The sequence below is a fragment of the Montipora capricornis genome, chromosome 8 (assembly GCF_036669925.1).
Source record: "Montipora capricornis isolate CH-2021 chromosome 8, ASM3666992v2, whole genome shotgun sequence".
NCBI classification, from domain to species: domain Eukaryota; kingdom Metazoa; phylum Cnidaria; class Anthozoa; order Scleractinia; family Acroporidae; genus Montipora; species Montipora capricornis.
This window is the reverse complement of record NC_090890.1, coordinates 31,890,023-31,917,797: the sequence shown is the minus strand read 5'-3', so window position 1 is coordinate 31,917,797 and position 27,775 is coordinate 31,890,023. Positions and strand designations below refer to the sequence as shown.

Sequence of the window (27,775 nt, the reverse complement as noted above, 5' to 3'; positions counted from 1 at the left end):
CTTAAACCGGAGATCCTGTCTCACAAGACTTAAATATTCATAACCCTGTGGAACGTAAAATCCACACACTTTTTGCAAAGTGCAGGGCACTGTGCTCCCGTTGTTGCGGTAGGTTCTCTGTGGTATGTCATTCTTGGGTTGGGTGGAAAAATGCTCCAAGTTATTAGTTTCAAGCTACCCTTTAATCTGAGGGTAAATAAAGATATTTGATGACGATGATGACTCCGAGAAAACTCGGATTAAAGGGTAGCTTGAAACTAATAACTTGGAGCATTTTTCCACCCAACCCAAGAGCTACGCTATTGGTGGTAACATGGCAACGTGAATAGCGTAGCTCCTACTCTACTATAAAAACTACACGTTACCCATAATCCCTCGATTCGCTCTGACGAAGGGCTAACGCTTGAAACGTCAGCTTTTAGAATCTCTGTACGGTGGCCAATTTACATTATCAACTCCGTTGATAAAACCCAAATTTTTGTATACTACTTCCCCACCGATGCAGCACCACAGTTTCTTTAGAAACTACCCCCTTCATTAAAGAATTTATATATTGAGACAACTTTCTCAAGTTCTGATTCCTCTTTAAAGAAACATGAATAAAAAACCATTGGATAATTTTTATTGATATCTACCTTCAAGGGTTCAAAAAATATTTTAAGCACGATTCTCGTTTAAAAAAAAAAAGATGCCCCTAGTGGAATTTTTAGCGGAATCTGCAAAAGTCTACCCTGCGAACAGTTGGTTTCTCCTACGCTTCCCGAGAGAGAAACCACTGCGAGCAACCGTTAGATTTTCTATTGAGCATGTGTAAAGTGAGTATCATTGCAACAATGTCTAAAGTTGTGTCAGCAATAATCGTCGAGAGAGCTTTCGAGGCCTATGAGGTCATACTCCTGTCAACTCAATACGGTTTCCAGTCCAATAGATCAAGCCCTGATACTATCCTGCGCCAAGTGCTCGAAACATCTAGTAAAACAAGAACACCGTTGTTTGTAGCCTTTGTAGGCCGTAAGGCTGCGTACGACTGGGTACCATGTGAAGAATGCATCAAAGGAACAAGTCGGATGTTTGATACCCTTGTGAGATGTCGGCAGGGCGCTTTGGAGCCTCCATCCATTTTCAATATCTACCTGGACTTTGTTATCAGAGTTGCACGCCATGAGATAGCGGAAATGTATCCAGAGAACTACGTACGAAAGCACGAGCATCTGGGGCAAATCACGTTACTGAGCTTCTATACGTGGATGATCAAGCCAGATTCGCTGCATCCATCGAGGAATTGCAAAATATCCTCCAAGTGTATGATGCCACCTACGCCCGTTTTGGGCTACAAATCTCATACGTAAAGACGGAAACAATGGCATTCAATGTTGACGAACATGTGAAATGTCAACCGAGCATCATCTCCCTTGGTGGTACTGATATTAAGAATGTTCGTACCTTTAAATACCTTGGATACACCATTAGTAATTGCAACACTGAATCATATTATTTCCTCTACACTAGAATTGGTGCCGCATTCATGAAATGGAACGAACTAAAGCATGTTCTATCCTACCACCGTATCCTTGTGGCAAACCCGGATCAAGTTCCTAGTGGTATGTGCTTGATCCCGCCTTCTGTATAGCATGCAAGCGTGGCAGATATCTGCCAAGGACGTCAATAAAATAGAGGTAGTGTGGCATGGGTTCTGAGAAAAATGATCAAGGGTGGTTATAAGCGGAAGAACGCACCTGGTTCCCAAAATGTTAATTTTGAAGGAGAAGCGGACTGGAGTTACAAGATGTCCGATGCTGACTTGCGCAAAAAACGAAGACTCAATCTATAGCGCTAACTTGCTACGAGCAGCAACTGAAATACCTTGCCCACATCCGCAGGATGGAATTGATCAGCTACAAAAGCAGCTTTTGTTTAATGCTAGCTCTTCCAATTGGACGAAGTTTGAAAACCTAATGGGCTTAGATGCCCAGCAGTTGAGAAGGACCATGATGGCCAAATCAGACTTAATGCAATTGTTAGGAAGAACACTGACAGAAGCACCCCAGAGAGTTGATAACTTGAGCGGGGGAAAATGATGATGATGATGATGATGATGATGATGATGCATTTGATATCACTTTGTCTTATTTCGCGGGAAAAATATGGAATTGCAGCAGGATCGCCCAAACGAAGCAGTTACGTAGCTGAAGGAACGCGCAAGCGCCAAAACAAGTTTACTAACTCGTTTTACCGGTTCAAATTTAATTTATTCGTCCTTGTTTCTGGACGGCGGCTCACTCAAAGAAACTAACGGTTGCTCGCAGTGGTTTTTCTCTCGCGAAGCGCAGGAGAAACCAACTGCTCGCAGGGTAGCAAACGCCTTGTCACATAGCCCCAAGTGCCCACGTAAATTGAACCCGGTAGGGTTCACACATGTTCTGGGAAATGTGAACAGTTGTGGAATTTAAGAATATCATTTTCAAACCTTAAAAAAATGTGGGATTTAAAAGTCGATTTGAGAGGGTCATGGAAATTATCTTTGCGTAAGGTAAATAAATGTCACAGATGTCGAGGTAACAACAATATTAATATAAAACAGTTTAAAATGTTTATATATGGTGCTTGCTTTTTAGTTTAGCAAGAAATGCTTTCTGTTTTTGTTGAACTGAGTTGATGTAAAATGCCATAAAAAAAAAAAACCAAACGGTTTGAAAGTGACATCTAAACTCTAGGCCATGGAAAATTGAGAAGCGGGCCGTGGAAATGGTTAGGGAAAGACATCTGGGACTTGACAAGCTCCAAAGAGCAATGAACCCTTTAAATATATTGCTGAAAACTGAGCCCTTGAAATTTAGTATTGTTGGCTTGTGCCCTCCGCAGCTACTTTACGTTTAATCTTATGTGCACGGTGGCTTTCGTTCCACCTGAATGTTTCAGACTTACCAGATAAAGATGAAGCATCAAGAGGGATCAGCAACTCATAATACAATTGAAGAAACCGTGGAAACCCACTACACATTCAAGTACCTCAACTTCAGCACCACCTACAGTTTTGAAGTGCAGACGATGTTCAAGGGCAATAATTTTTCAGACCCTGTATCTGTTAATATAACAACTGGGTCCTTTTCTGCTCCAGTGGGTCCCCTGAATGCCATAGTACACATGGACAAAACAGTTACTTTGTGGTGGTCTGCACCTCGGACGATTAACCCATTGACAGCGCAAGTAAGATAGTTTCAAGTTATTAAGTATTTCCTGTAGTTTTGGTTACATGATGCCATAGTGGCCATTATTTTAAGTGTCTTTAAACCAGTATCTCTTGCAGTGCAGCTGCTAGCTGTTACCTTACCTATCCTCGCACACTTCATATAGCACTGGTAATCATTGCAACTTGCTTTCTCAAGTCCAAGTTTCTATTTACAATCTTCCGTACTTCAAAAATGACTGATTATTCCAAGTAAATTTATGTTCTTTGCTTATTGGAAATTTGATGTTGAAGTGCCAACTATTTAAAATTGTCCCAAGTTGCCTTACAAATGCATCTCTTTTATCAATACAGTATGTGGGTTTGGATACGTTGGGATTCCCCCTCCTCGTAAACGCTCTTCTGAGCAGAATAACTTATTAATGCTCTGTTTGTCTTCTCATGTGTTTAGCTCCATTACAAGGTATATTGGAATTGTTCAAAATGCTACCCCTGGTTCAAGACAGTTGGTTCGGCTACTGTGTATAACGAGACCAACATAACATTAAATAATTTACATCCAGGCGAAAGCTATTTATTCAGAGTTCATGCAGAAACTCATTTTGGTGTTGGAAAGAATGCCACCATATCAGTGACTATCAGCAAAAACTCTGCACGAGTGCAAAATTTGACAGCTGCTGTTGTTAATTACACCATGACTATTCACTGGAATCCACCCAAGATCATTGATCCCAATGAAATTAAGGTATTGTCTCAGTCTTAGGGTGCGTTCGATTGACCGTATTCCGGAATAGGAATACATGGAATATAAGATAGAAATCCTTCGTTTTTACGGAGATTCACATTGAAATTGCCAAACAACTGCTAAAATGCTATTTTAAACATATTTTTATTATCCTTGCTGCTTCGAAACTTGCCAAACATACCGTGTTAATCATCACTCCACGTATTCTTGTTCCGGAATAGGGTCATTCGAACACGCCGGCCCTTAGTCTTATTCCTGATCACAGTCGTTGCATTGCCCTAATCCCTGTCACAATAATGGTCATACTTAATTTATCCATAGGTAATTTGTTACAAAATTAACATACACTCTTTTTTTTAGAGAATGCAGTATTTTGTAATTAAGGGTGAAGGTTCTCATTATTTATTTTACCCTTTTTTTTTTGCTATTTGTATAGGTAATCACATGATTTCGAGTGCAATTTGGAATAAATAAGCATGAGCATAGAGCAATTTGAAGTCAAGTGCTTAATATGTCTTCCAAACGGCACGAGAAAAATCATGTGTTTTTTTGTACTTGTTAAAAGCATACATGAAACAATTTCCAACCGTCACCATTACGCGAAGACTGTCAGTCGGCACGTAGTGTTATTTGTCTTTCTTACCAACCATGGTGTAAATTTCTACCCAACAATTTTGTTGAGGGCCTATCCAGTTGTTTGTGCTTTCCTTTATGGTCTTGGTTTTGCATTTTCCTTCAATTTTTCAATAAAAACATTGCTTTTCTCGCGTTCTCGCCAAATCTGCCCGCCATTTTGTCGATTAGGGCTCGCGTTTGATTGGTTATCTAAGACTTTCTTTGTTTATTGACGAATCCGAATGTTTCCCTTGTTACCTATACACCAAGAGGGTTGAATTGCACTCACCCATGCGATCACTCATCACTCCATTCTAATTAATCTATTCATCAAACATCCTGTACGTCCCATGCTAAGTTTCACTTTTGTCCCAGAGTTTTCGTGGGCTTATCAGCGGAAGGTTTTAGGGGATAGTGGAAAGGATTCGTTCTCGGTAGGTCTTGGAGAGAATTTTCATTTAATGGCGTTGATATTTAAGTTAAATTAAACTCGGATACTTTTTCGTTCTGGCCTCGAACAAAATATGCCTTTGTGGAGTTGGAAAATGGAAAGTTAATATCATAATCATAAAGTGACCATCATCAGCTCCTATTTGCAGCAATGCAGCCTATCCCGTAGTGTCACCCCCATTGTGCGTCGCAGCATCTTCATTTCTGAAGTCTCGCGCATTCTCTTCTCTACAGACTTAACTATTAGAGTGTAATGTGAAGTGCTAGTTTCTACCCATATGAACCATGTGAGCGTTAGCCCTACCAATGGAATATTGGGCCCACACGAGGACAGAGAAAAACTCTGACCAGGGTGGGTCAGACCTTTCCCACCCTGGTCAGAGTTTCTCTGTCCTTGTGTGGGCCCATTTCCATTAGTAGGGCTAACGCTGACATGGTTCATATGGGTAGAAAACTAGCACTTCACATTACACTCTAATAGTTAAGTCTGTTGAAATATAAGTGCTACACGGCCAAAGTTTGAAAAAACGTAACCCTTCTATTCTCTCCTCTGTCCGTCTAACTGTCCACATCTCTGCTCCATATAGCATTACTGGTCTAATCACTGTTTCGTAGATTTTAACTTTCGGTTTCCGTGGCATAAGTTTGTCATAAATAATCCCAGTAAAGTCCTTCCATTTAGCCCATACCGCGTTTGTTCTTGCTTTCACTGCTTCCTCGGACCCTCCTTCTTTCCCTATGGTAACGCCAAGATACTTGAATACCTCTACTCGTTTCAGCTTTGCAATGTTACAATCCACAATCTTCAGGTTCACTCGGTTCTTGCTGCTCGCCATCACCACTGTTTTCGTGGTGTTGACCTTTAGCCCGTATCTTGCCATTCCGTCCTGCCACCTCAGCTAGTTCTGCTGTAGCTCTTCCTCACTCTCACCCGTGACTACGAGGTCATCGGCGAAGAGCAGTTCCCAAGGCACTCCCTTCCTGAACCCTTCACTGATGATGTCCATCACCACAGCAACGAGGAATGGGCTCAGGGACGAGACTTGGTGCAGACCAACTTTGATGCTAAATGCTCCTGACCGCCAGTGTGCTGTTCTTACAACTGTTTGTGCCGTGATTCTCATAGGATGCCTTCACAAGCATAATTAAACCTTCTGGTACTCCTCTTTTCCTCAGGCACCAGTATATCAACTCCCCTCGAATTTTAAAGTAAAATCGTGAGGTTTTGTGTATTTTTAAACCTTTGTACAAGTTACCAGTTCCGTATCGTTCTTGCGATTTTGAAATTATAATTTGATGACGTCACTGTGAAAACACACCATACTTTTATGCCAAGCATTTCATCTCGATCTGGTTTGAGATCATTTTGTTATTCAGCTGCCAAACTTCGTTCACAGAAATACAGGCAACTGTATTTCAATGATGCTCTCAATGTGACTGCGCGTTGCAGTTATGAGCTATGCTGTCAGTCGCTATTTGACTCTGTGGTTGCGTGATGCAGCTCGAGTCAAATACCCACATTTCACCCTTGCTCACCATAGAGTCTCCAGTAGCTCAGTGGTTAGAGCATCCGTACTAACTATAGATCACGGAGGGTCGTGGGTTCTTATCCCATCTGGGACTCGGATTTTTCCGAGTTCCCAGTGGCTTCATTTGTGACACCTTGTATTTGATATATGTTAAATTGTTTTTAGCCGTTAAAAATCACGTGACACATTTCAGATGAAAGAGCGAGTAAAAAACTAAGCATGCAGAATTTAAGTTAACGTCGACTGGCTAAATGTTTCCTCGTAAAACAAAAATATGCCAAAGTCTGAAGAAGAGGCTTAGCTTCGACATCGTGGCAAACGTCCTTGTCAAATTAGTGTGGACAATGTGCGAGTCATGCGAGCCAACATGCGAGTCAACATGCGACTCACACAGTTATTGAAAGCTAACCGTTCGAAAATGGGTGCTTAGACGTAAATACTGTTTATCAGCGCTGTTTGAAATGGGTGGCTCCGAAGTTTATCAAGACCCTTGTCAAATGAGAAGACATGCAAACATGTTTCATACACCGTCTTGTCATCTATAGACAAATCCGCCCTTCATACATGAATGGCCTGATCGACATCAAATTTCTTACTGCGAGGACATGCAGACGCGGGAGGAACGTCGGCCTCCAGTGATACCTGAGACTAAGTACATTGCAGTTCTTTCTTATTGAGGTTGAAATCTTCTGGCTTTAATATTATTAATCAACTTGAGGAACTTTTCATTCTATCCAGATTGTTTGCCCAAACTTGTTTTAGGCTCATCTTCTCACAGAGTTTTGTGGGATGGTGTTGTTCCGTTTTTCTCTGGCATTGACTAATTCCTCTTCGAAGCCTTATGTGGTTCAGCACTTTATTGGTGAGGCGCTGTCTTGATTCTCGAATTCTTGATGTTTGTAACCAGCTCCTGAGTAGCTATATGCAAGTTTCAAGAAGATGGATATTGCCAAACCACCTTTCTTGCAAATATAGCCCCCTTAACCCCCCCTCCCCCCCCCCCTTCCTTACGTTATGCTGGGATAAATGCGTTATCTGTAACGCGATGATTTTAGGCATCGTTGTGATATAACAAGTCAGTTTGTGTTTCAACCCACTCACAAATGCTGCGTTCTACTCAGACAGGACTGTCAGTTGGTCATACCCTCAGCATAATTGCAATAGTCACTGTCACTTCCTATCTTGCCTTTGAGACATTTTCATCCTACTGTTGTGATTTTTGTGTTGGTATCTCTAAAGACTTGTTGTGCTTTCTCCTCTGTTGTTGACTTCACCTCCAATCACAAACTCCTTTGATACATTGGGTGGTATTCACAACTTGGGCCTGATATATGCTCTTAGCAAGTTATTCAAAATTGTAGCTAATCTCAGCTTCAACGTTGCTATATAAAAAACGGTTCTTATAAAAAAAAAAGAATGTAAGTGCATGCAAATATATCTGACCAATCCTCCAGTTACAGCACAATTTAAGATCGAGTAGAATCAGAGAACCCATCACTTTCTCCATCAAAGTTTAGAGCGGTTTTCAATTGAGTGTCGAAAGTAATTAGCGAATTGCTTTGGTTTGCATTAGTTCACTCGGTGATTTCTCGCGCTACTCAGTTTTCAACCAATCAGAAGTGAAACCAAAACCAATCGTGGCTCGCGCGTGCACATTTTCCCGCGCTTTGTGTCGGCTACGTGTTATTTCTTCCACTTTTGATTGGTTTACTGGATTGTCTCCGACCTTTTTGATTGGCCAAAGTAATTACTTTGGTTTGGGTTTTACGACGCTCATTTGAAAAACGCTCTATGATTGGCCAAACTAATTAGACACAATTCACTGATAGGAATCATCAACTGCCCCGTCTTTTTCCCTGAATGATACCGTACAGCGAAACATTTGAAAGATAATCCTAAAAATTTTCCATCGGCCTTGAAAAAGCAGCAAAAATGAATTTATGAGTGTGATATTAAAGGGAGACATGAATACATTAGATGGTCTTAAATCTACCAACTGCCATTTAACGGCATTAAAGCCACACGAATATATCTGACTCGTCCACAGTCGTCTCTCATGGTCTCATTGATTATCAATTAACGAGGGATGCGTGGGGGCGAGTGTGGGGGTGATGGGAAGGCGGAAAGGAGAGAGACGACTGGGAAATCCTGTTTTCAAGATGGCGGACGAATCAATGGCGGATTTTGTCCCAAGTGAGAATTTCGAAGATAGGCCTTTTCACCGTGCTTCTTTCTCTCGTTTTCTTCCTTCCCATCATGCCTTTGTGCGCCTTCCTTTTCCGCGTGAAGACGACTGGGGACGAGCCAGCGAATATATTGTTTTCCAATTCAGGCTTCGGTAGAGATGAATTGCAACAAATGCATTTGTGACAAAAATTGGACTACAAGATGATCTTGATTACTCTTTTTGCGAATAATGATGTCCTTCTAAATCCCATTGGTACATCAGCTTGTTGTGGTATTTAACCTCGCAAAATTGCAAATTAAATATTGCTATAGACCGAATGCATAAATGGCGACCAAAACAATTTTATTTTTGTTTATGTGCTAATTAGACTCACTAGCCTCGTTTTCATGGACAAAAGATAAAAGAAATGTTGCTTGAGAGCGAGGCTAGTGGGTCTAACTAGCACATCAAGAAAAGAATACATTTTGACTGCCGTCTATAGCCTTAGGTTTGATACTTGTTTCTTCTAAAAATCATTGTCAGTCAGTTGAAGTTTTGCTTTCTATATATTAGCTAGGTGTCATGTTTAGATCTGTAAAACTTGAAACTGAGTGCTGCTTAAGATGCAAGGCTTTCTTAAATACTTTAAGTCAATCATCTGTCAAATTGGACGAAAAAGCGGGGATTGCCCTAAAAAAAGTCCGAATTTTTTATTTTAAGCCTGCTTTTTTTACTCCAGTTTTTTTAACTTCTTTTCTCAATGGCTAAAATATCATCTTTCAGTTAGTGCCTTGATAAATCACAACTCCGCTACTTTCTTGTTAAGATGGCCTTGCAGTGGATGCCATTAAGCTGTGTAGTGAAGATGATAATGCAATGTATCATGTGGCGTAGTTATGTATGTGTGTCTTTTCCGGTGGTGTAAGATATGTATCTAACCGAACCACGTGTAAACAGATCAAATTGTTTTAACTAAAGGTGGACATAGAGCTGATTTCAACGTCTGTTCCCTTCTTTGCAGAGATATGAAATCACGTGGGCTTATTATTGCGCGACTACGTCGTCTGGTCATTGGTTACTTAGGAATGTCTCAGAGAAGGTGACGCAATTCAAGATGGATGTGCTGGCTGGCTATAACTACACTGTTTACGTTTATGCTGTCACATCTTATGGTCAGGGAGGATGGAAAAATGTCAAGATTTCAGTGCAGCCTCTTGACTTGAAAGTATCTTATGCCCATCTTTTCAAGACTGGAAAATATCGACCGATAGTGTTTGTTGACTGGCACGGGCCTTATGGTGTCACCGAGAACATGGTGAGTGGTTTCTAATGCATACTAATGGTTCCATCTCCAAATGAGAGTGTTTGCCCATGATGCTAGAGGGGCCGTGTTGATGAAGAGTAGCCTTGGTAGCTAGCACTTGGGTAAATGGAGTATGAGATTGTTTGGGTGTGTGCGAGAGAAAGCAAACCGAAGACAAAAGAAGAAACGCTCAAGTGTTTTGAGTGCGTTCGCTCAAAAAACACTGTTAATGTTTTTTTCAATCTCAGCGACTGGTATGCAGACTTGAGGGAAAAAATAAAGAAATGGACACAACATTGGAAGTGTGCCTCTCTTCTCAGAAAAACATTTGCTCTTTGTGGAAAAATCCTCTTTCCTTTTTTTTTTTGTACTAAAAGCACAGTGTTTTGGACGTTAAATGTAGTAAATAAACCCCTTCAGACAGCTGTTTTGTTGTAGCCACAGGTAAGGTCATCCACAGCCGTAAACCGAAGACGGGATCCAACATAGGGCAGGCATCTGGCATCCATGCAAATTGGAATCGGGCTTCCCGAGGATATGAATGTGGCATCCAGAAAATCGGGATCCAGCATCCAGAGGGTTGGGATCCGGAATCCGGCAGTGGCCTGGATTAACTTACATGGGGGCAATTGTTGGCTGATATTGTGTTCAGTAACGAATGAAGTGGCTTTCTCTGTTGTTAGGATTTTGAGGTATCTTGGCACTGTGTTCGTGGTGGTGATGCCTACTGTTGGTACAATATGCCCAGTTCAGGGTGGCCAAAGCGTGTGGTCAGTTCACACTTTTTAACTGTCAATTTGACTCGTTATGACACGGCATACGAGTTTAATATAGTTGTCATCACATCTCGAGGAAGAGGTAAACCCTACCAAGTGGTAACTTATATTCCACCATTGGATGGGATTCCTGGCAACTTTCACTGTAACATCTCAAATAGCAGCATGCAAACCTATCTTGCGTGTCACTGGTCAAAGCCTTTAGATGTCGATCAGGTTGGATTTCATGTAAGTACTGCTTGTGGATGTTGAGCCCTTTAAACAATAGCTCAATCTTTGCTGACGTGTTGAAATTCACCGAACAGATTTTAATAATAATACTAATAATAATAATAATAATAATAATAATCATCATCATCATCATCATCATCACTTTATTTAAGCCTCAAGGTTATTTAGCCGGGCACAAATGCTCTACTGATTACAAATCAGCTGAAATCAGAACAAATCAAATGAAATGTTGGTTTTTGATGAGAGGGGCAAACCAGAGTATCCGGGGAAAAATCTCTGGGAGCAGAGTAGAGAACCAACAAACTCAACCCACATATGGCATCGAATCCGGGAATCGATCCCGGGCCACATTGGTGGAAGACGAGTTCTCTCACCCACTGCGCAGTGTCTTCAAAGAACCCAGCTGGCAGCGCTGTCAAGATGTGCCGGCAGCCGGCAATTTTGCAGCCAACAACAAAACTTCACACTTGAGTTCATTGATAACAAATACGTACAAGCTGGTCTCTACTTGTTCAATCATTGCCATGAGCGCGATAATCGGCTGGGAATGATCATGTTTATATCAAACAACTAGAATAGTGTTGTTTAAAAAACCAGATGCAACAATTTTAAGGCAATATCTTTTAAATTGGCGGGGGGAGGCATGCCTTATATCCCCTCGTAAACATTGGCAACTGAAGAGGCCCTTGCTGCAATTATAATGGGACTGTGCTGCCTTCAGTGGCTTTATTTGAAGTCTAAGACCCAGTGTAAGACTCAAGACTGTTTTTACATGATTTACACATTCTCTTTTGTTATTTCAACCATTTACGTACAGCCGTTCAAATACGATCGTATTCTATGTCATCCATCCAACGACTGAGAGGTCACTTATTCAACTATAAACCCTCACAAATAGAGTTTTTTCAGGGGGGGCTGGGTGGGGTGACCTAGAGCTTCCCACACAACATCCTTATACCTCGAACGTCGGTTTTACCATAACATCCTTCTGGCCGTCTTCCCTCGGAATTTATATGGCTTGATAACTCTGTTCTCGATATTTTTTTTTTAATTTTAGGCTTGAGTAAGACCTTCATTCTCGATATTTATCCCTTCCATTTTAGGCTTGAGTAAGTCCAGGGCCGTAGCCAGTATGAGGCAAACCGAGGCACTTGCCTCAGTCATTTTTTCGTGATATTTTAAAATAAAGCGTGATTCCAGCGTTCTCTTTAAAATGTACTCATCATAAACACCTACGAAGAGAATTTAATCATGGACATTGCCTCAGTCGTATTTTTTTCTGGCTACGGCCCTGAAGTCTACATTAAAATACTTTTTACGCTCTCGCTATGTTCATCAAATACAATTCATATCTTCGCCCCACTGCATGTGTAATATCCTCATTCATATTGTATCTTTTTCTTCAGGGGTATTTTCTGATATACAGGTGTGTGGACTGCCTTTCAAGCGTCTTCCATTATGAATACATATATTCTTTCAATCAAACATGCGCGAACCTGTCGACCGTTGACAAAGGAGCGCGATACACAGTATCTATCCAAGTGAATACCTTATACGGAGACGGAAAGTTAGTCCGGTTATGGGTGCTGGTACCATCTCCCGTGAGACCTGTTCGTCACTTGACTGCTAGGGGGGATATTTCAAATGCGAACATTGTCCATCTGAGCTGGTCCCTTCCCCTCAGTGGTATTGTTCAGGTAAGAAGTTCTCGTCAAAGGGTTTCCTTAATCAAAGGAATGGTAACCGTGTTGGTATAGCAAGGCTATCTTCTGTCAGGATCTTATGGCTAGGAGCCTCCATATGCACTATATCCTTGAGTCAACCTTTGCCCTTATCTTTCTGTTGTTGGAACTACCCCTTGAGCAGAAAACTTACATTTACATCAATTTGCACAGTTTGCATACATTGTTTTTATTTTTTTTGCCTTAAGTTTGTTTGATTATAACTTTATTCCAATTGGGCAACCTAAATGAACAGTGCGTACAGAGCCGAAAAACTTGTGGCGTTCTAAAATAAAAAGATACGCACAAGGTTGAGTTATAGGACTTGAATGGAAGTTGAAATGGTTTTGAAAAAGTATGCAAGCTTCGATTTGCTTCGCCTAGTTTTGCCGCGAGTTAAGAGAACCACTTTGTACACAAGCAATGAATGCACAAGCAATGCGAGGTTATTAGCAGTTTTCGTATATTGCCTCTACAAAATCCAAAACACCGTGCAACTAAATCAATGTCGCCTCCTTATACAGCGCGACGCTATTTTGGGTAAATTATAACATTTGCAGGAGGTTCACGGATTTTATCCTCTCTACCCCTCTTTCACCAGAAACATTTGTTTCCCCTCCTTTTTCATACGCTACGACATTTGACCACTGTGCTTTCCGAAGCATCATTCAATGCCATGAAAGTCACCTGGAGATGATCCAGAGACACATCTGAAGCACAATTGCATCGATCCTCCTTATACTAACATCGTGTGTCAACAGACGTTTGCTGTATTTGAGCCTGAATGTCTGAATTTGTAATTTTTCCAAGGTCATGTTTTGGGGCAAAAATACAATTTGATTTAAATCTTCTCAGACTTTCCGTCTGGGTCGCATTGACACAGTAATTTTATAAAGAATAGGGACCTTTGGATTCTAGGACGAGGACGAGAACGAGTACGAGGACTGAGTGCCGGTTTTTTAGGGAAAATACTTGGAAAATCTATAACCCGGGCGATTAATCGTATTCTTTGTTAGCAGCATAAGTTGCTCAGTCATGCTTATTGCTGGTAACTGAGCCTTTTCCTGATCGCAAAATGCGAAAACTACTACCGTGTTGGTGACTTGTTTTGACACGACGACATTTTTGCAAAACCTCGTACTAAAATTAAGACGGTATCACGTTTTTCCCGCCAAGATGACGCTGGTTTTGCGCGCGTTCACTGTTGTTCGATGAGAAAATGTTGTACTCGTAGTCGTTCTCGTCCGAGAATCTAAAGCTCTCTAATATAACGACGGAGGACTCCAAAGGTGGTGGTCGGTCGTAATAACATCTTCAGTTCCCACGGCCTGCTCCCGTCTGACGTTGTAGCTCAGTCGGTATACCAGCGGTGATCTAACCCGCGAAGGTCGTGCCTCAGTATAAACAAATTATTCTATGCCCCACGAGAATTACACCCACATCTCGTACATTAATTAACCACTTTTAGACAAACGAAGCTGCCAAAATAACTCATCACGGTGTTGTGCGCGTTGGCATATCTGACGATATACAAAAATTTGGGCCGGTTTTATCAACGGAGTTGATAATGTAAATTGGCCACCGTACAGAGATTCTAAAAGCTGACGTTTCGAGCGTTAGCCCTTCGTCAGAGCGAATCGAGGGATTATGGGTTACGTGTAGTTTTTATAGTAGAGTAGGAGCTACGCTATTGGTGGTAACATGGCAACGTGAAAAATAGGAATATATTAGTTAAATGAAAAGCGTTCGTTAATACCGTGAGGATTAAGGGTGCCGATTTGAAAGATGAATTTTTGTTCCAGATTCTTGCGGCTTTCCGTCGTACCTGGATGTAGGGAAAGGCCGCAGATAGCCATGTGTTTTTTGGAGTGGTTAGGCAGATTAAAATGGCGAGCGACTGGCTTAGATGCATCCTTGTCATTCTTCTCAACATCGCGAAGGTGTTCGCGGAATCGGTCACCTAGTCGTCTACCTGTCTCACCAATGTATAATTTATTGCATAACGTACAGGTTATGTAATAAATGAGATTTGTGGAGGTACATGTGAAACGATCGTTTGTCTTAACAGTTAGGTTAGGTCCCGATATCTTGCTAGTGTTAACAATGAAAAGGCAAGTTTTGCATCGTGAGCGCGCGCATTTGAAAGTGCCGGGTTGCTCGTTAGTTTTGAGCGCGCTTCTAACTAAAAAGTTACCTACGTTTTTGTCGCGTTTGAATGAAATAAGTGGAGGTTGTGAAAAGATTCTACCAGTCTCGGGATCATTCTGGAGTAATTTAAAATTACTAAGAATGATGCTTTTGACTGCGTGATTATGAGGATGGAAAGTGAGGGTGAATGGAATTCTGTCATTCTTATCTTTTTGTGACGTTTGTAGTGATGACTGTCGATCAAATTGCTGGGCGCGATGATGGCTCGCTTTGACCACAGAGACAGGATAGCCACGTTTTTCGAAGAACTGGCACATCTCCTCTGATTTGCTGGAAAAATCGGAGTCATCACTACATAGACGTCGAAGTCTAAGAAATTGAGAATAAGGGATGGAGTTCTTGACATGTGATGGATGTGACGATGAATACAACAAATAACTGTGTGAATCAGTAGGTTTGTAGTGCACACTAGTACATAGCACGTTGCCTCTAATAGAAACTTTTATATCTAGGAAAACCAATGAAGTTTCCGAAATTTCCCAGGTATATTTAAGAGCCGGATGAAAAGAGTTGACGGAGGTTATAAATTGATCGAGTTCTTCTCTGCTGGATGAAATAGCGCCGATGCAGTCGTCGATGTAGCGGCCGTAGAGTTCAGGTTTGGGGCCGTTGTACTGATTAAAAAATTGATGTTCAACATATCCTACAAAAAGATTGGCATAGCTAGGTCCCATTCTTGTGCCCATCGCTACACCATTAATTTGTTTGTAATAGTTGCCGGCGAATGAAAAACAGTTAAGCGTTAAAACTAGTTCGGCAAGGCGGAGGAGCGTTTCCGAGCTAGGTTCTTTGACAGTGCGTTGATCGAAAAAGTGTTTAAGTGTTTGAAGACCTTCGCTATTAGGAATGACTGTGTATAGAGATGTAATGTCCATGGTGAAAATAAGTTTGTCTTGGCCGGAGAAATTGAAATCGCGGAAAATTTGTAGTGCGTGTGTACTGTCTTTAATGTATGATGACAAAGATTTGACGATAGGCGTCATAATCCTGTCTCATCCATCCATCACATGTCAAGAACTCCATCCCTTATTCTCAATTTCTTAGACTTCGACGTCTATGTAGTGATGACTCCGATTTTTCCAGCAAATCAGAGGAGATGTGCCAGTTCTTCGAAAAACGTGGCTATCCTGTCTCTGTGGTCAAAGCGGGCCATCATCGCGCCCAGCAATTTGATCGACAGTCATCACTACAAACGTCACAAAAAGATAAGAATGACAGAATTCCATTCACCCTCACTTTCCATCCTCATAATCACGCAGTCAAAAGCATCATTCTTAGTAATTTTAAATTACTCCAGAATGATCCCGAGACTGGTAGAATCTTTTCACAACCTCCACTTATTTCATTCAAACGCGACAAAAACGTAGGTAACTTTTTAGTTAGAAGCGCGCTCAAAACTAACGAGCAACCCGGCACTTTCAAATGCGCGCGCTCACGATGAAAATGTCATTTATTGCATAACCTGTACGTTATGCAATAAATTATACATTGGTGAGACAGGTAGACGACTAGGTGACCGATTCCGCGAACACCTTCGCGATGTTGAGAAGAATGACAAGGATGCATCTAAGCCAGTCGCTCGCCATTTTAATCTGCCTAACCACTCCAAAAAACACATGGCTATCTGCGGCCTTTCCCTACATCTAGGTACGACGGAAAGCCGCAAGAATCTGGAACAAAAATTCATCTTTCAAATCGGCACCCTTAATCCTCACGGTATCAACGAACGCTTTTCATTTAACTAATATATTCCTATTTTTCACGTTGCCATGTTACCACCAATAGCGTAGCTCCTACTCTACTATAAAAACTACACGTAACCCATAATCCCTCGATTCGCTCTGACGAAGGGCTAACGCTCGAAACATCAGCTTTTAGAATCTCTGTACGGTGGCCAATTTACATTATCAACTCCGTTGATAAAACCCAAATTTTTGTATACTACTTCCCCACCGACGCAGCACCACAGTTTCTTTAGAAACTACCCCTTCACATCTGACGATAGTTTAATTTATGCTGTTCGCAAGTTCAATACGTTAATACAACGCCTAAAATTCTTTTAACAAGGCAATTTAAGAACTTTAATCCCGATGCCTTCATTGAACATATGAAGAATACAACTTTCTACTGGGCAACAACGTTAACAGAACCTAATGAGATGTGGGATTTGTTTAAGTCTCTTTTTTCTTGAAGTTGCAGTTAGGTATAGAAAAGTATGTAGTAAATGCTCGCCCTGGATAGACTAGGCGGCTTATGCGGAAAATGAGGCAAAGAGATTACCTGAAAAAGACTGCTGTTGAAACTAATAACGAACTAGACTGGTTAAATTACACAAGTGCTAGAAATAAAGTTAATATCGCAGTAAAAGCAGGAAAATCTAATTATTTCAAGAAGGGTATTAATGAAAGTTGTGGTAATGTAAGTAAAGAGAGAAATTGATTTTATCAAACGAGTTGATAAAGGTCGAATAACCACCGTGAAAGATTTGGAAAGCTGACGTTTCGAGCGTTAGCCCTTCGTCGGAGCGAATGGGCTAACGCTCGAATCGTCAGCTTTCCAAATCTTTCACGGTGGTTATTCGACCTTTATCAACTCGTTTGATAAAATCAATTTCTGTTTCAATCTCCCACCGACGCAGTACCACAGTTTAATTTAGAAACTAAAATTTTGTTATAAGTAAAGAGAGAGTTGGAAACTTATGAACAGTACATTAGGCCGTAAAACTAAAACAACATTGATTAACGAGCTTTCCTGCGGTGGTCAGACATATACTGATAAAAAAGAGATAGCAGATCAAATGAATCTACATTTTTGCACTCTGGGTGAAAAATTGGCTAAGAACATTCCAGTTACAGGTACTCCCCCGGAACAGTACATAAGCAAGAAGGCATCCACACTGTTTATGTTTACTCCTGTGACAGGTGAACAAGTATACCATGTTATATCGAAACTAAGAACATCCAAAAGTTGTGGGCTTCACAAAATCTCGAGCAATCTTCTTAAGCTTGCCGCCCCATACATTTCAGAAACTATACGTGATACTATCAACCAAAGTCTTGATACGGGAATATTTCCTGACGACTGGAAAAAGGCCAAAGGTTCTCCTGTGTATAAAGCGGATGCTAGAAACGCGCCTAACAACTATAGACCAATATCAATATTGCCGGCCATCTCCAAGGTCATTGAGACAATAGTGCATTCTCAATTCCTTGAATTCTTCAGTGAAAACAACTTGCTCTCTAAATTTCAATCAGGATTTCGAGGTATGCAACCTGCACGGCACTGCTGTTTGCGACGGATTTATGGCTTAGAAACACCGACGAAGGCATATTAACTGGTAATGTTTTCATTGGTCTCAAAAAGGCCTGTGATACTGTGGATCACGCGACACTTTTGCGAAAGTTGAATTACTACGGTATCAAGAGGAAATCCCTAAAGTGGCACGGTTTGAGTCATACCTCGCAAACAGGCGTCAACAGTGTTATGTTAACGCGTTTTGTCTAACGAGGAATATATAACTTGTGGTGTCCCGCAGGGATCGATATGGGGTCCGTTATCGTTTTTAATATACATTAATGACTTTTCCAATTGCCTACATTTTTCTATTCCCCTAAATAACTGTACCCGGTGTGAATACTAGCAGTGACATTGAACCAAAAATAAAGTGTGACCTAGAAGCCATAGAGAAATGGCTAGCAACTAATAGGCTTAGCTGCAACACTTCAAAAACAAGTTATATGACAGTTGAATCTAGACGAAGCATCATTGCATCCAAAAACATGGCCCTTAGCATATATGGTAAACGCATAGAAAAGAAAACTACCACAAAATTACTCGGTGTACATATTGATGAGTCTCTGTCATGGGATAATCGGATATCTCACATCCTAACAAAAGTTCAAAATGGTTTGCGTATGCTCTGTAAAATTAGATCTCTTTACAACTGACCGAGGAACATTGAATGCTGTTTACCGATCACTTGTGCAGCCGTATTTGGACTACTGTAACCTTGTGTGGGGTTAATTTCTCAAAACCGCGTGCAGACCAACTACAGAAACTCCAAAATAGAGCATAATTATTAAATTGGGTACTTTATTTAAAGTATATAGTTATTATAATATATTATATTAGTATCATCCAACCAGTGGACTAATGCAAATCCTGCATTGTGAAAAGCGTGGCGCTTTCTTTCGTTTTATTCCCAAATAAATATCTCTTCAACTTGCATTTGCTAACTTTATTATTGACTTTTATGTCCAACTAGTTGGGTGATACTAAAACAATTAGACCCTTCGCCATCAAGGGCCACGGGTCTAATTGTTAGATATTTTTAACAGTTGTAATTATAAGTTTTTAGCTCTTGTATTTAGTTACTATCTGCTTGAGTGTATCTCAGCCGTATTTCTTAGATTATATTAGATAGGAACACGGCTAATTTTAAAACCAATCCTATGTTGAAATTATTATCGTGTATAAATAAAGCTCATTCATTCATTCATTCATTACATCTCCTAAGTAAACAAAACACCTTTGTTATCTTTACTGTTCTCTTTGTCAGTATTATGTGGTGGTCACAACGTGTTCCTCTTGTAACACTACCACAATGAAGTATTTTGTCCAGGCCATTCTCTTGAGGCTCCTTTGTGGCAATACCTACACATTTTCTGTCAGAGCAGTCGTTGACGGCGTTTACGGTCCAGAGAGTAAGGTTACCTTTCAGCTGCCCTCAAATGTTGGTCCAGTTACTAATCTCGCCATCAAGTTCTTTTCTTCCGAGGAAAGCCAAGAGTTTGATGATGCTGAGGAAAAACTGCGGTTAACGTGGAGTAAGCCTCAAGATGTGAACAGTTTTGAGATTTCGGTTAGTACTTTGCAAACATATTTTGTTTTTAGTGTCCTGACTAAGAGATTTGCCCGGAAATGCAGGCAATCCCAAAAATAAGAAAATAATAAATCAGCGCAAAAAAAATTTCTCCTTGAAAGATGGAGAAATGGTGGCTCCACAAATATAACAGAAAAAAAAAACCGAATCTTACAAAAATAACAAATCAGGGCAGCGATTTGTGAAGGACCATTGTGTTTCGTCGCTTTGCCGAATTCCTTGCCAAAACTCACCTTTGTTGTTTTTCTGTCAGCTTACCTGTCCAATGCTCACCAGCAGTTGATAAAATGTTGTTTCTCTTTATTATATATATAAATATATATATATATATATATATATATATATTTATATATATATATAATTTGCACAAACGAGAATCGTCTTCCAACAGATAGAAACTTTATTGAGACCCGGCATATATATATGCTGCCGGTAAAATCCGTTTTCAGGTTGAATCCGTATTTACCTAAGTTAAATTGGTGATCCTCACTTTACCTAGGTTGATCTAGGTTGAATACGCACTCAGATGAATTGAAAGAACTTTTTTTGGAGCCTAAATTAAGCCTAGTGAAAGATTAGGGTCAGGTTAGGATTAGTTTTGGTTATTATACATGGATATCAATTGACTTATTATACAAAAGTATATAATGAAAAGAACTGTGTATATGCGGCCAGAGTATGGGCTACCTGCAGCCTTTTGTTGTTATCAATGTGCCAAACCAAACCCCAGTTATTCAAAGGGTGGATAGCAGCTGGATAAATCACTCAGTCCAGTGGACAACTCAATTGGCTTTGATAGTGCTTCTCCGGTGGATAGCTCTATCCAACTTTTGAACAACTAGGGCTAGTGCCTTATTGGCTGTCGAAAGAAAAGATTCTTTTGTTTCTGTGGTTGGACATTTTTAATAAAAAGGAGTGTCTGTAACAGATATCTCCCCTATGCACTTTGCAATACTAATTAGACTGTAGGAAACAGACAACTTTTTTAAAAGACATGTTTCGGCATGCTTATGCCATCATCAGTTTAATAAGTTCCTAAGTGTGAACAGTTATAAAGTATACGGGTAGATGAAAAAATTATTACAACATGACCTAATACAAAAGCGGGTACTATTTACAGCGTGACACCAAACATCAAGGTGTAAACTAAAACGTGAGAAAAGTGTTGTAATGCTGCAATTGTTTGTTAAGTTCCGGTTTGATCTATTTATATAAAAAGCTTCTTTGAGTTTTAAATCAATTGAGTTGCTGGCAGAATCCAGAATAGTAAAGCACGAAGGGGAGGATTTGTTCTTACACAAAGGAGATGTGTTGAAATGCTTAAAAATATGCGAGTTTTTATCGCTTTCCGTGTGTTCCTTTATCCTGGTAGAAAAGTGGCGACTAGTTTCGCCAATATAACGGGAATTACAACCCGCACAAGAAAATTGGTAAACTACCATGGATTTTAAAGCAACAGGAGTACGATCTTTAACACTAAACATGTTTAATTAGACTCATTACTAATTAGACTCTTATGATCTTAAACACTATTGAGTTTGGGTATGTTGCTTGTCCTTATGCTTGCATCCCCAGAAAGAACTTTACTTTTTTGGTTCTTTAGTACTACATGATTATAGTAAGGCGTGGAGATAGTGGCCGACTCATTTTTTATACGTACGCAAGTGGACTTGAAACTCATTGGACATTCAGATGGAAAGACAATGAAAACCTGGTGGCAGGTGAAAACTATTCCTTTGAAGTTCGCTGTTCTGCGGGATATCGATCATGCTTTGGAAAAAGCAATACAATCTCAGCTTTCTTTCCAGGTATGTTGCCTTTCTTAGTCTGACTTCAACGCCCATCTCTAGTATATTCTGAGTGCTGTTTACTTTTGTTAGAAGATCACCATCACCACTACACTAAGGCACATTTCAATAGATCCTGGGGGAATGTTTGATTAACTTGAATCCCTTTGTGGGTGACCCGAAGCGAGTGGGTTTGCTTTCAGTGTTTTGCTGTAGTTGTATTACTTGAGTCTGAAACGCATCTCACTTAATTCTTCCAGTACGTATTGCTGATAAACTTTCTTAAGAATGGAATAAACGTGCACTGTATGTAACAGTTTGAATGTGAACCCGACGGCTGGTCAAAATGAGACAGCGGACAAGGATTGGATATCAAACGAAGAAATAAACAGTGAAACCAAGGAGGATAAAATAAACATCGATTTAAAATCTGCTTTTCTTGTCACTTTCCCGCTATGTGGGAATTACAAAAACTGTGACAAAGAACATGGAAAGTGTGTTAGGTTCTCTTTTCTACGACGAGTGCCGTAGCTCAAGTTTCACAGTTAGTGCACGCTTATATTTAGCACCACTCACCAGGCCTCTGACACTTGCTGGCATAATTTTCAGCGGCGAATATAAGAATTCGGTGTTATATTCACCGCACTATCCCTTGAATATAACATTTTGGAGGCGCGGCTTCTAAGCTAAGCAAGCACTTTTCGTGCCTTTTTATCGTGTTTGCACTTTCTTGATATTCGCGCTGAAAATTATACTAAAACAATTATTCGCGCACCGGTGGCTCAGTTGGTTGAGCACCGGGCTGTCACGCGGGAGGTCGTGAGTTCAACACGGCTCCGGCGGGACCAACACTCAGGGTCTTTAAATAACTCAGGAGAAAGTGCTGCCTTTGTAACTACATCTGCAAATGGTTATACTTTCAAGTCTTCTCGGAAAAGGACGATAAGCCGGAGGTCCCGTCTCACAACTCTTCAATGTCTATGATCCTGTGGGACGTAAAAGAACCCACAAACTTGTCGCTAAGAGTAGGGCACATTAGTTCCCGGTGTTGTGGTCTGTCTTTTGTTGGGTTGGGAGGGTAAAAAAGTGACCTGTGCTACATGTAACTTCCGTAGGCCGTGACTTGCGGTGACACTTTTCTTGTCCTTTTAGTGGGACAAGTTCGTAACTTGGTTGCCGTGTCGGACACCGAAAAGCCGACTCTGGTTCATATCTTGTGGAACTCTCCGATAACCAGAGTTTCTGTTCAGGTAAGGAAACTGGTCCTTCGTCGACGCATTATTTGACGACTTTACTAAATATCAATTAAGGCTATACTACTCGCATCAATGGTCTCTCCCTGTTTAATGCTTGCGTTCGATCCTGGGCATAAATGCTTGAGAGGACTGGCGGAGGATGTAGAGTTAGACGGAAGTGATAGAAGAACATTTTAAATTTGGTATTAAAACAGCTCATAGTTTTCGCTTTTTTTACCTCTTCCAAACTTCCATAATTAAGGGGGGAGGGGGTAGGCAACGGTAAACTGAGCTCTGCTTCAAATCTCATATACACGTAGATTAGATAGCGCTTATCCTCTGTATTGCACATTGAAAAAAGGCATCGAATCAGAACAGATTTAAGAATTCCAATGGCGGGTGGCATACCACTTGGCTATTGGAACCAGAGAATGCCAAGAACAACGTCAGGTACTTTAATGATCACAACGGGACTTAAATTGATATAACCGGATTTCATTTCAACACTCTAACCATTCACGCTGGCTTTTTCAGTGGATTCCATTTTCTACCTTTGGAGTAAACGAAGCCATAACTCGATGTTTGTGTGGCTTAGATGACCTTGGTGACATTAATAGGGCGTTTAAGCTCATGACGTTTTTGAGACGCGAGCGGCAACCAGAAGTGAACATTTTGCATACGATGATCGTAGTAGCCTGCAAATAGCCTGCGGGAGTCAGGGTGGCTTTGTGGTTATCTATCGAGCCTCCCACCACTGCTAGCCGGGGTTCAACTCTGGCACCGGCTTGCATGTGGGCTGTTTCAGTCGATCTCAACCTGACTCGAGGGTTTTTCTCCGCGTTCTCCGGTTTTCCTCCCTCATCAAAATCGACTCAAAGCTAATTAACATCTAGCTGTGGTGCTGTGCTCCGACATCAACATGGACTGTATAGCGGCAGCCAGAGGCGCCCTTATATGCTTTCAGCCCAATATCGTGAGCTGCGCCCTTTGTACTTCAGTCCTCAAGACTGCAAGTAAAGGGTGATTAGCACTGCCAGGTATTATTATTATATTATAATACAGCCGCCTTTCATCGTTAAACGGCCGCTTGGGCCGATCAGCGCGATCTCGCTGATCGGCCCAAGCGGCGATTAGCGATGAGAGGCGGTTGCATTCGCAGGCTATGATTGTAGCATCTAATTATCTCTAATGGAGAGAAGACACTTATCAATATAAATGTGGTTGCGTGAAGACAATTGCAAGTTAATAGGGAAACAGCTTACTTCCGGTTGCCGTCCGCGTCTCAAAAACGCGCGTGCTTAAGCTCCCTATTTATTATTATTATTATTATTATTATTATTATTATTATTATTATTGTTACAGAGTCCAAATTAATTTTGAATTGAAAAACAGGCTTTTTTTTATATTTCAACCGCTTCTTTCGTCACCATCTTCAGTTATAGACCAAAAATTAATGCCTCCAGTTCTCTAAAACAGTACTTGGTAAAAATTTCCTGTAACATCATTGTTTTGGCGTCATGGATACAATAAAAATTATTAGTATTCAGAGTAATGTAAAATAGCGTGACACTGCTCCTTTAAATCCTTGCAAAACAATAAACTGTTCTCCATTATGGCGGCCCTAAAATTGATATCAGGAACGGGAAGAGCATCTTTGTTTTAATAAACGTACGAAGATTTATTTAAGTTGAAACTTGACAAATTTGCAAACCGTTGTACTGTGCGCCATATCCCCAGTCATACTCCTGAGTGTTCAAATTACGTTTTCTCAGCTGATTTAACACCTGATATGCTGAAACTTTGCAGGGTTACTAAAGTAAAGGTGTTCTTTTTAGTGCTGGTATAGGTTTTTAGTTTTAACGTATTTAAATTTGCAGCGGCCATTTTGGAGAATGGGTTGCTGATTGATTGAGTTATAAAAAACTGACCTCTTTTACGCCTTTCTGCTTTTCAGTATTATAAGGTGGCCATAACATGTTCCTCCTGTGGTGTAGAGATCAGCACGGTGACTTTTCACCCATACCATGACCATACACTTCCTTGCGGCTACAGCTACACTATCGCTGTGCAGGCGGTCATCAATGGCATCTTTAGTAAGGAAACTAAAACAATTCTTACAGTGGAGGACCCCAAAATTGGCGCGGTCACAAGCCTGGCAGTCCAATATGTTTCTGGAAAAAATGAAGGCAGTGAGGGAGGCTTTCATTTGACTTGGAGTAAACCTGTCAGTGTGAAAAGTAATGAAATCGAGGTTTGTAGCGCAATCAATAATAATAATAATAATAATAATAAGAGAGAAAGTACAACATCAAGAAAAGAGGATTAGCTGTTAGGGTTAACCCTAACCCTAACAGCTAAAACAGAAAATTCTACCAAAGTGAAACGCCGGGTACTCTGGTTGAACAGCTCCAACAAAACAAGTTGGTTCGCGTCAGAAGAAATGCAGTTCTTCAGGTACCTTGAGGGCAACAAAGAAGATGCAATTCCCCCCCCCCCCTACCCCGTCCACATGGAGGGGAAGCAAGAAGTTTCTGGAACGACATCTGGGGAAAAATCGTGAGACAGCAATACGGGGGCAGAATGATTACGGGAAGTGGTAAGCGCTCTGCCTGGTTTTATAAAAGCAAGCCCCAATCTCAATCACTGTTGAAGATGTGATCGATCAGGTAAAAGGGCTACCAAACTGGAAAGCACCTGGCCCAGATGGTATTCAGGGTTTTTGGATCAAAAATTTAGTTCCTTACACGAGAGGTTGGCAGAAGAACCTAATGCTTGTGTGCGCCAACTTCCAATCCGATTTATTTAAAATTGCAATTTTGTCCGTTTGCTCCCACAAAGGATTGGAACTACACAGGATTTATCAAACCACTGTGTTGGTAGACATTTCTTAAGGTTTGCCTTAACTCAATTATTTTTTTCCTTTTAAAGGGGCAGTGTCACGCTATTTTAGTCAAACTTCAAAATACTAAAAGCTGTCTTTTCCAAATGGTCTGGATAGCACAAGTGTTACTAATATTTTAAAAAATACAACCACACTTTTGAATTTTCGGAACATGTTTCGAAAATTCAAAAGTGTGGTTGTATTTTTTAAAATATTACTAAAAGATGTCTTTGCATCAATCAAGACCAAAAAATGATGCTGTAGTTTTGTTGCCAATAACCATTGAAGTGCGCTGAAGCTACTAGCCAAGGATGTAGAGGATGGAAATGGATTGAAACTTGAAACAACTGGCAAGTTTTTCAAGTTTGGAGACGGTATCTTCAGAAAGTTGTCAAAAATTAAATACAAACAGCTCTTATATCTGCTCTGTGGGTTGCCAGGAATGTTGTCCGTGTGAACTACAGCTCTAATTTAGATTTTAGCAAATTTAGCGTGACCGTGAGTGTCCCTTTAACCCTTTCAGCCCCGATAGTGCCAAATGGCACTTATAGATTTTACTCTGTCTAACGCCAGACGATTTTACTCGTCAATGGGGAACCCCTCGGGGCTTAAAGGGTTAAGATAGATATCACAACCTATAAGAAGTGAAATGCCCAGTGGCAAAATGTGTTTGCTAAAAGTTGAGAAATTTATCTTAAAGTGAAAATACTTCAGTTAATTTTGGTACACTTAAATTCAAATCCTTTTTTGTTCCTTAGTTTTATGAGATTGTAGTACTTGGTCCAAATGGTGACCAACCCGTCCCTACAGCTCACACGAACAAAACTCGGTGGACGATAAGGTGGAAAGACAGCTTTTCCATGAAGTCAGGACAAAATTACACTTTTCAAGTTCGCTGTGCAACAGAATCATGCTACGGACCAATCAGCACAGTTTCGGGTATGTCCAAGTTAGTTTCTTCATATTATATTTATGCTGATGAGGACCTACGTTATGAGAAACATTTTCATATTTTTGCAGTTTTTGTACCAAAAGCTAATAGGCACATGACATGCATCATACATTTCATTGGCGTCTTCATCACCAATCTTTTTTTCCGGCGTTATGTGGTGTCCTCAGAATTATTAACGACAAACCGAGCGGTTGAAGCTCATTTATTGAGGAAACCAAAATCACTTGGCGTTGTTTCTGTGGATATGTTCTTTATGTAATACTTTGCGATGGACTCGGTAAAAAATGCAAACAATTACAGTGGCAGACCAGACGTTTTCTCGCAAAGACCCGATCTCGGCAACCATCTCGGTTTCGAAGTCAACCGTCGATGTGCGAAACAAGTGCTTTTGTGTTTGCATTTGCGTTCACACTTCCTAGTACCCTGCAGGTTTAAACCCTTTCCGTCTTCCTAGAAAAAGAGGATAGAGTAAGGCCGTGACACTGCTCTCTGCGCGGATCGAGATTCCTTGTTGGGCTTACGTTAAAAATTCAAGTGTTTCTTGTAACCGCCAAAAAAAAATTAAAATGAAACAAGAAGTACGGATTTTCAGAAAAAAACACAATTATAACTAAAATTTGTTTCCTTTGAACTCGAGATAGTTCTTGCTTTTCAAGCGCCTTTTTTTTTTGTACACAAAGGTTCATAGGTTTCTGTTTTCGATGTACGTAGGAAAATACTCATGGGAATTCAGACTTCAAAGCTGCCACTCTGTTTAACCATACGCAAAATATGACTAGTCGAAACTGGACTAAATCCATTTCCTTGGATGAGACATCAATCTAAGAATCTCGAGGTGGTGAGCGGAGTCACCTTAGTTTCCTCTTCCGATTTTTCTAGGAAGATTGAAAATAACTTTACTCCCAGGGTAACGTGCTAATCTTCCTATAACCAACACCCTTAAACACGAAGATGCATTATAAAAGGCGTGGTGCCTTAGGCATGATGCAAATGATATATCAATCTACCGAGGACGCAACCGAGATCTGTGATAATTTGTGCAACAAAAATGCCCCTTATAACAATGTGTCCGTAATATGTCATAAAATGTTATCTGACGTTTTCAA

At 40.6% G+C, this 27,775-nt stretch overlaps 1 protein-coding gene across 2 annotated transcripts in view; it reads left to right on the top strand.

The window, feature by feature from the left end:
• Nucleotides 1-27,775, top strand: part of LOC138060261 (titin-like) — a 40,675-nt gene that overhangs the window by 8,173 nt on the left and 4,727 nt on the right. For both annotated transcript variants that reach the window (XM_068905996.1, XM_068905995.1), the window contains 10 exons: nucleotides 2,920-3,207; nucleotides 3,639-3,932; nucleotides 9,715-10,008; nucleotides 10,680-11,000; nucleotides 12,410-12,700; nucleotides 19,491-19,793; nucleotides 21,418-21,622; nucleotides 22,754-22,851; nucleotides 24,791-25,087; nucleotides 26,476-26,656. In XM_068905996.1, the coding sequence (XP_068762097.1) occupies nucleotides 2,920-3,207; nucleotides 3,639-3,932; nucleotides 9,715-10,008; nucleotides 10,680-11,000; nucleotides 12,410-12,700; nucleotides 19,491-19,793; nucleotides 21,418-21,622; nucleotides 22,754-22,851; nucleotides 24,791-25,087; nucleotides 26,476-26,656 (2,572 nt within the window). The remainder of the gene's footprint in view (nucleotides 1-2,919; nucleotides 3,208-3,638; nucleotides 3,933-9,714; nucleotides 10,009-10,679; nucleotides 11,001-12,409; nucleotides 12,701-19,490; nucleotides 19,794-21,417; nucleotides 21,623-22,753; nucleotides 22,852-24,790; nucleotides 25,088-26,475; nucleotides 26,657-27,775) is intronic.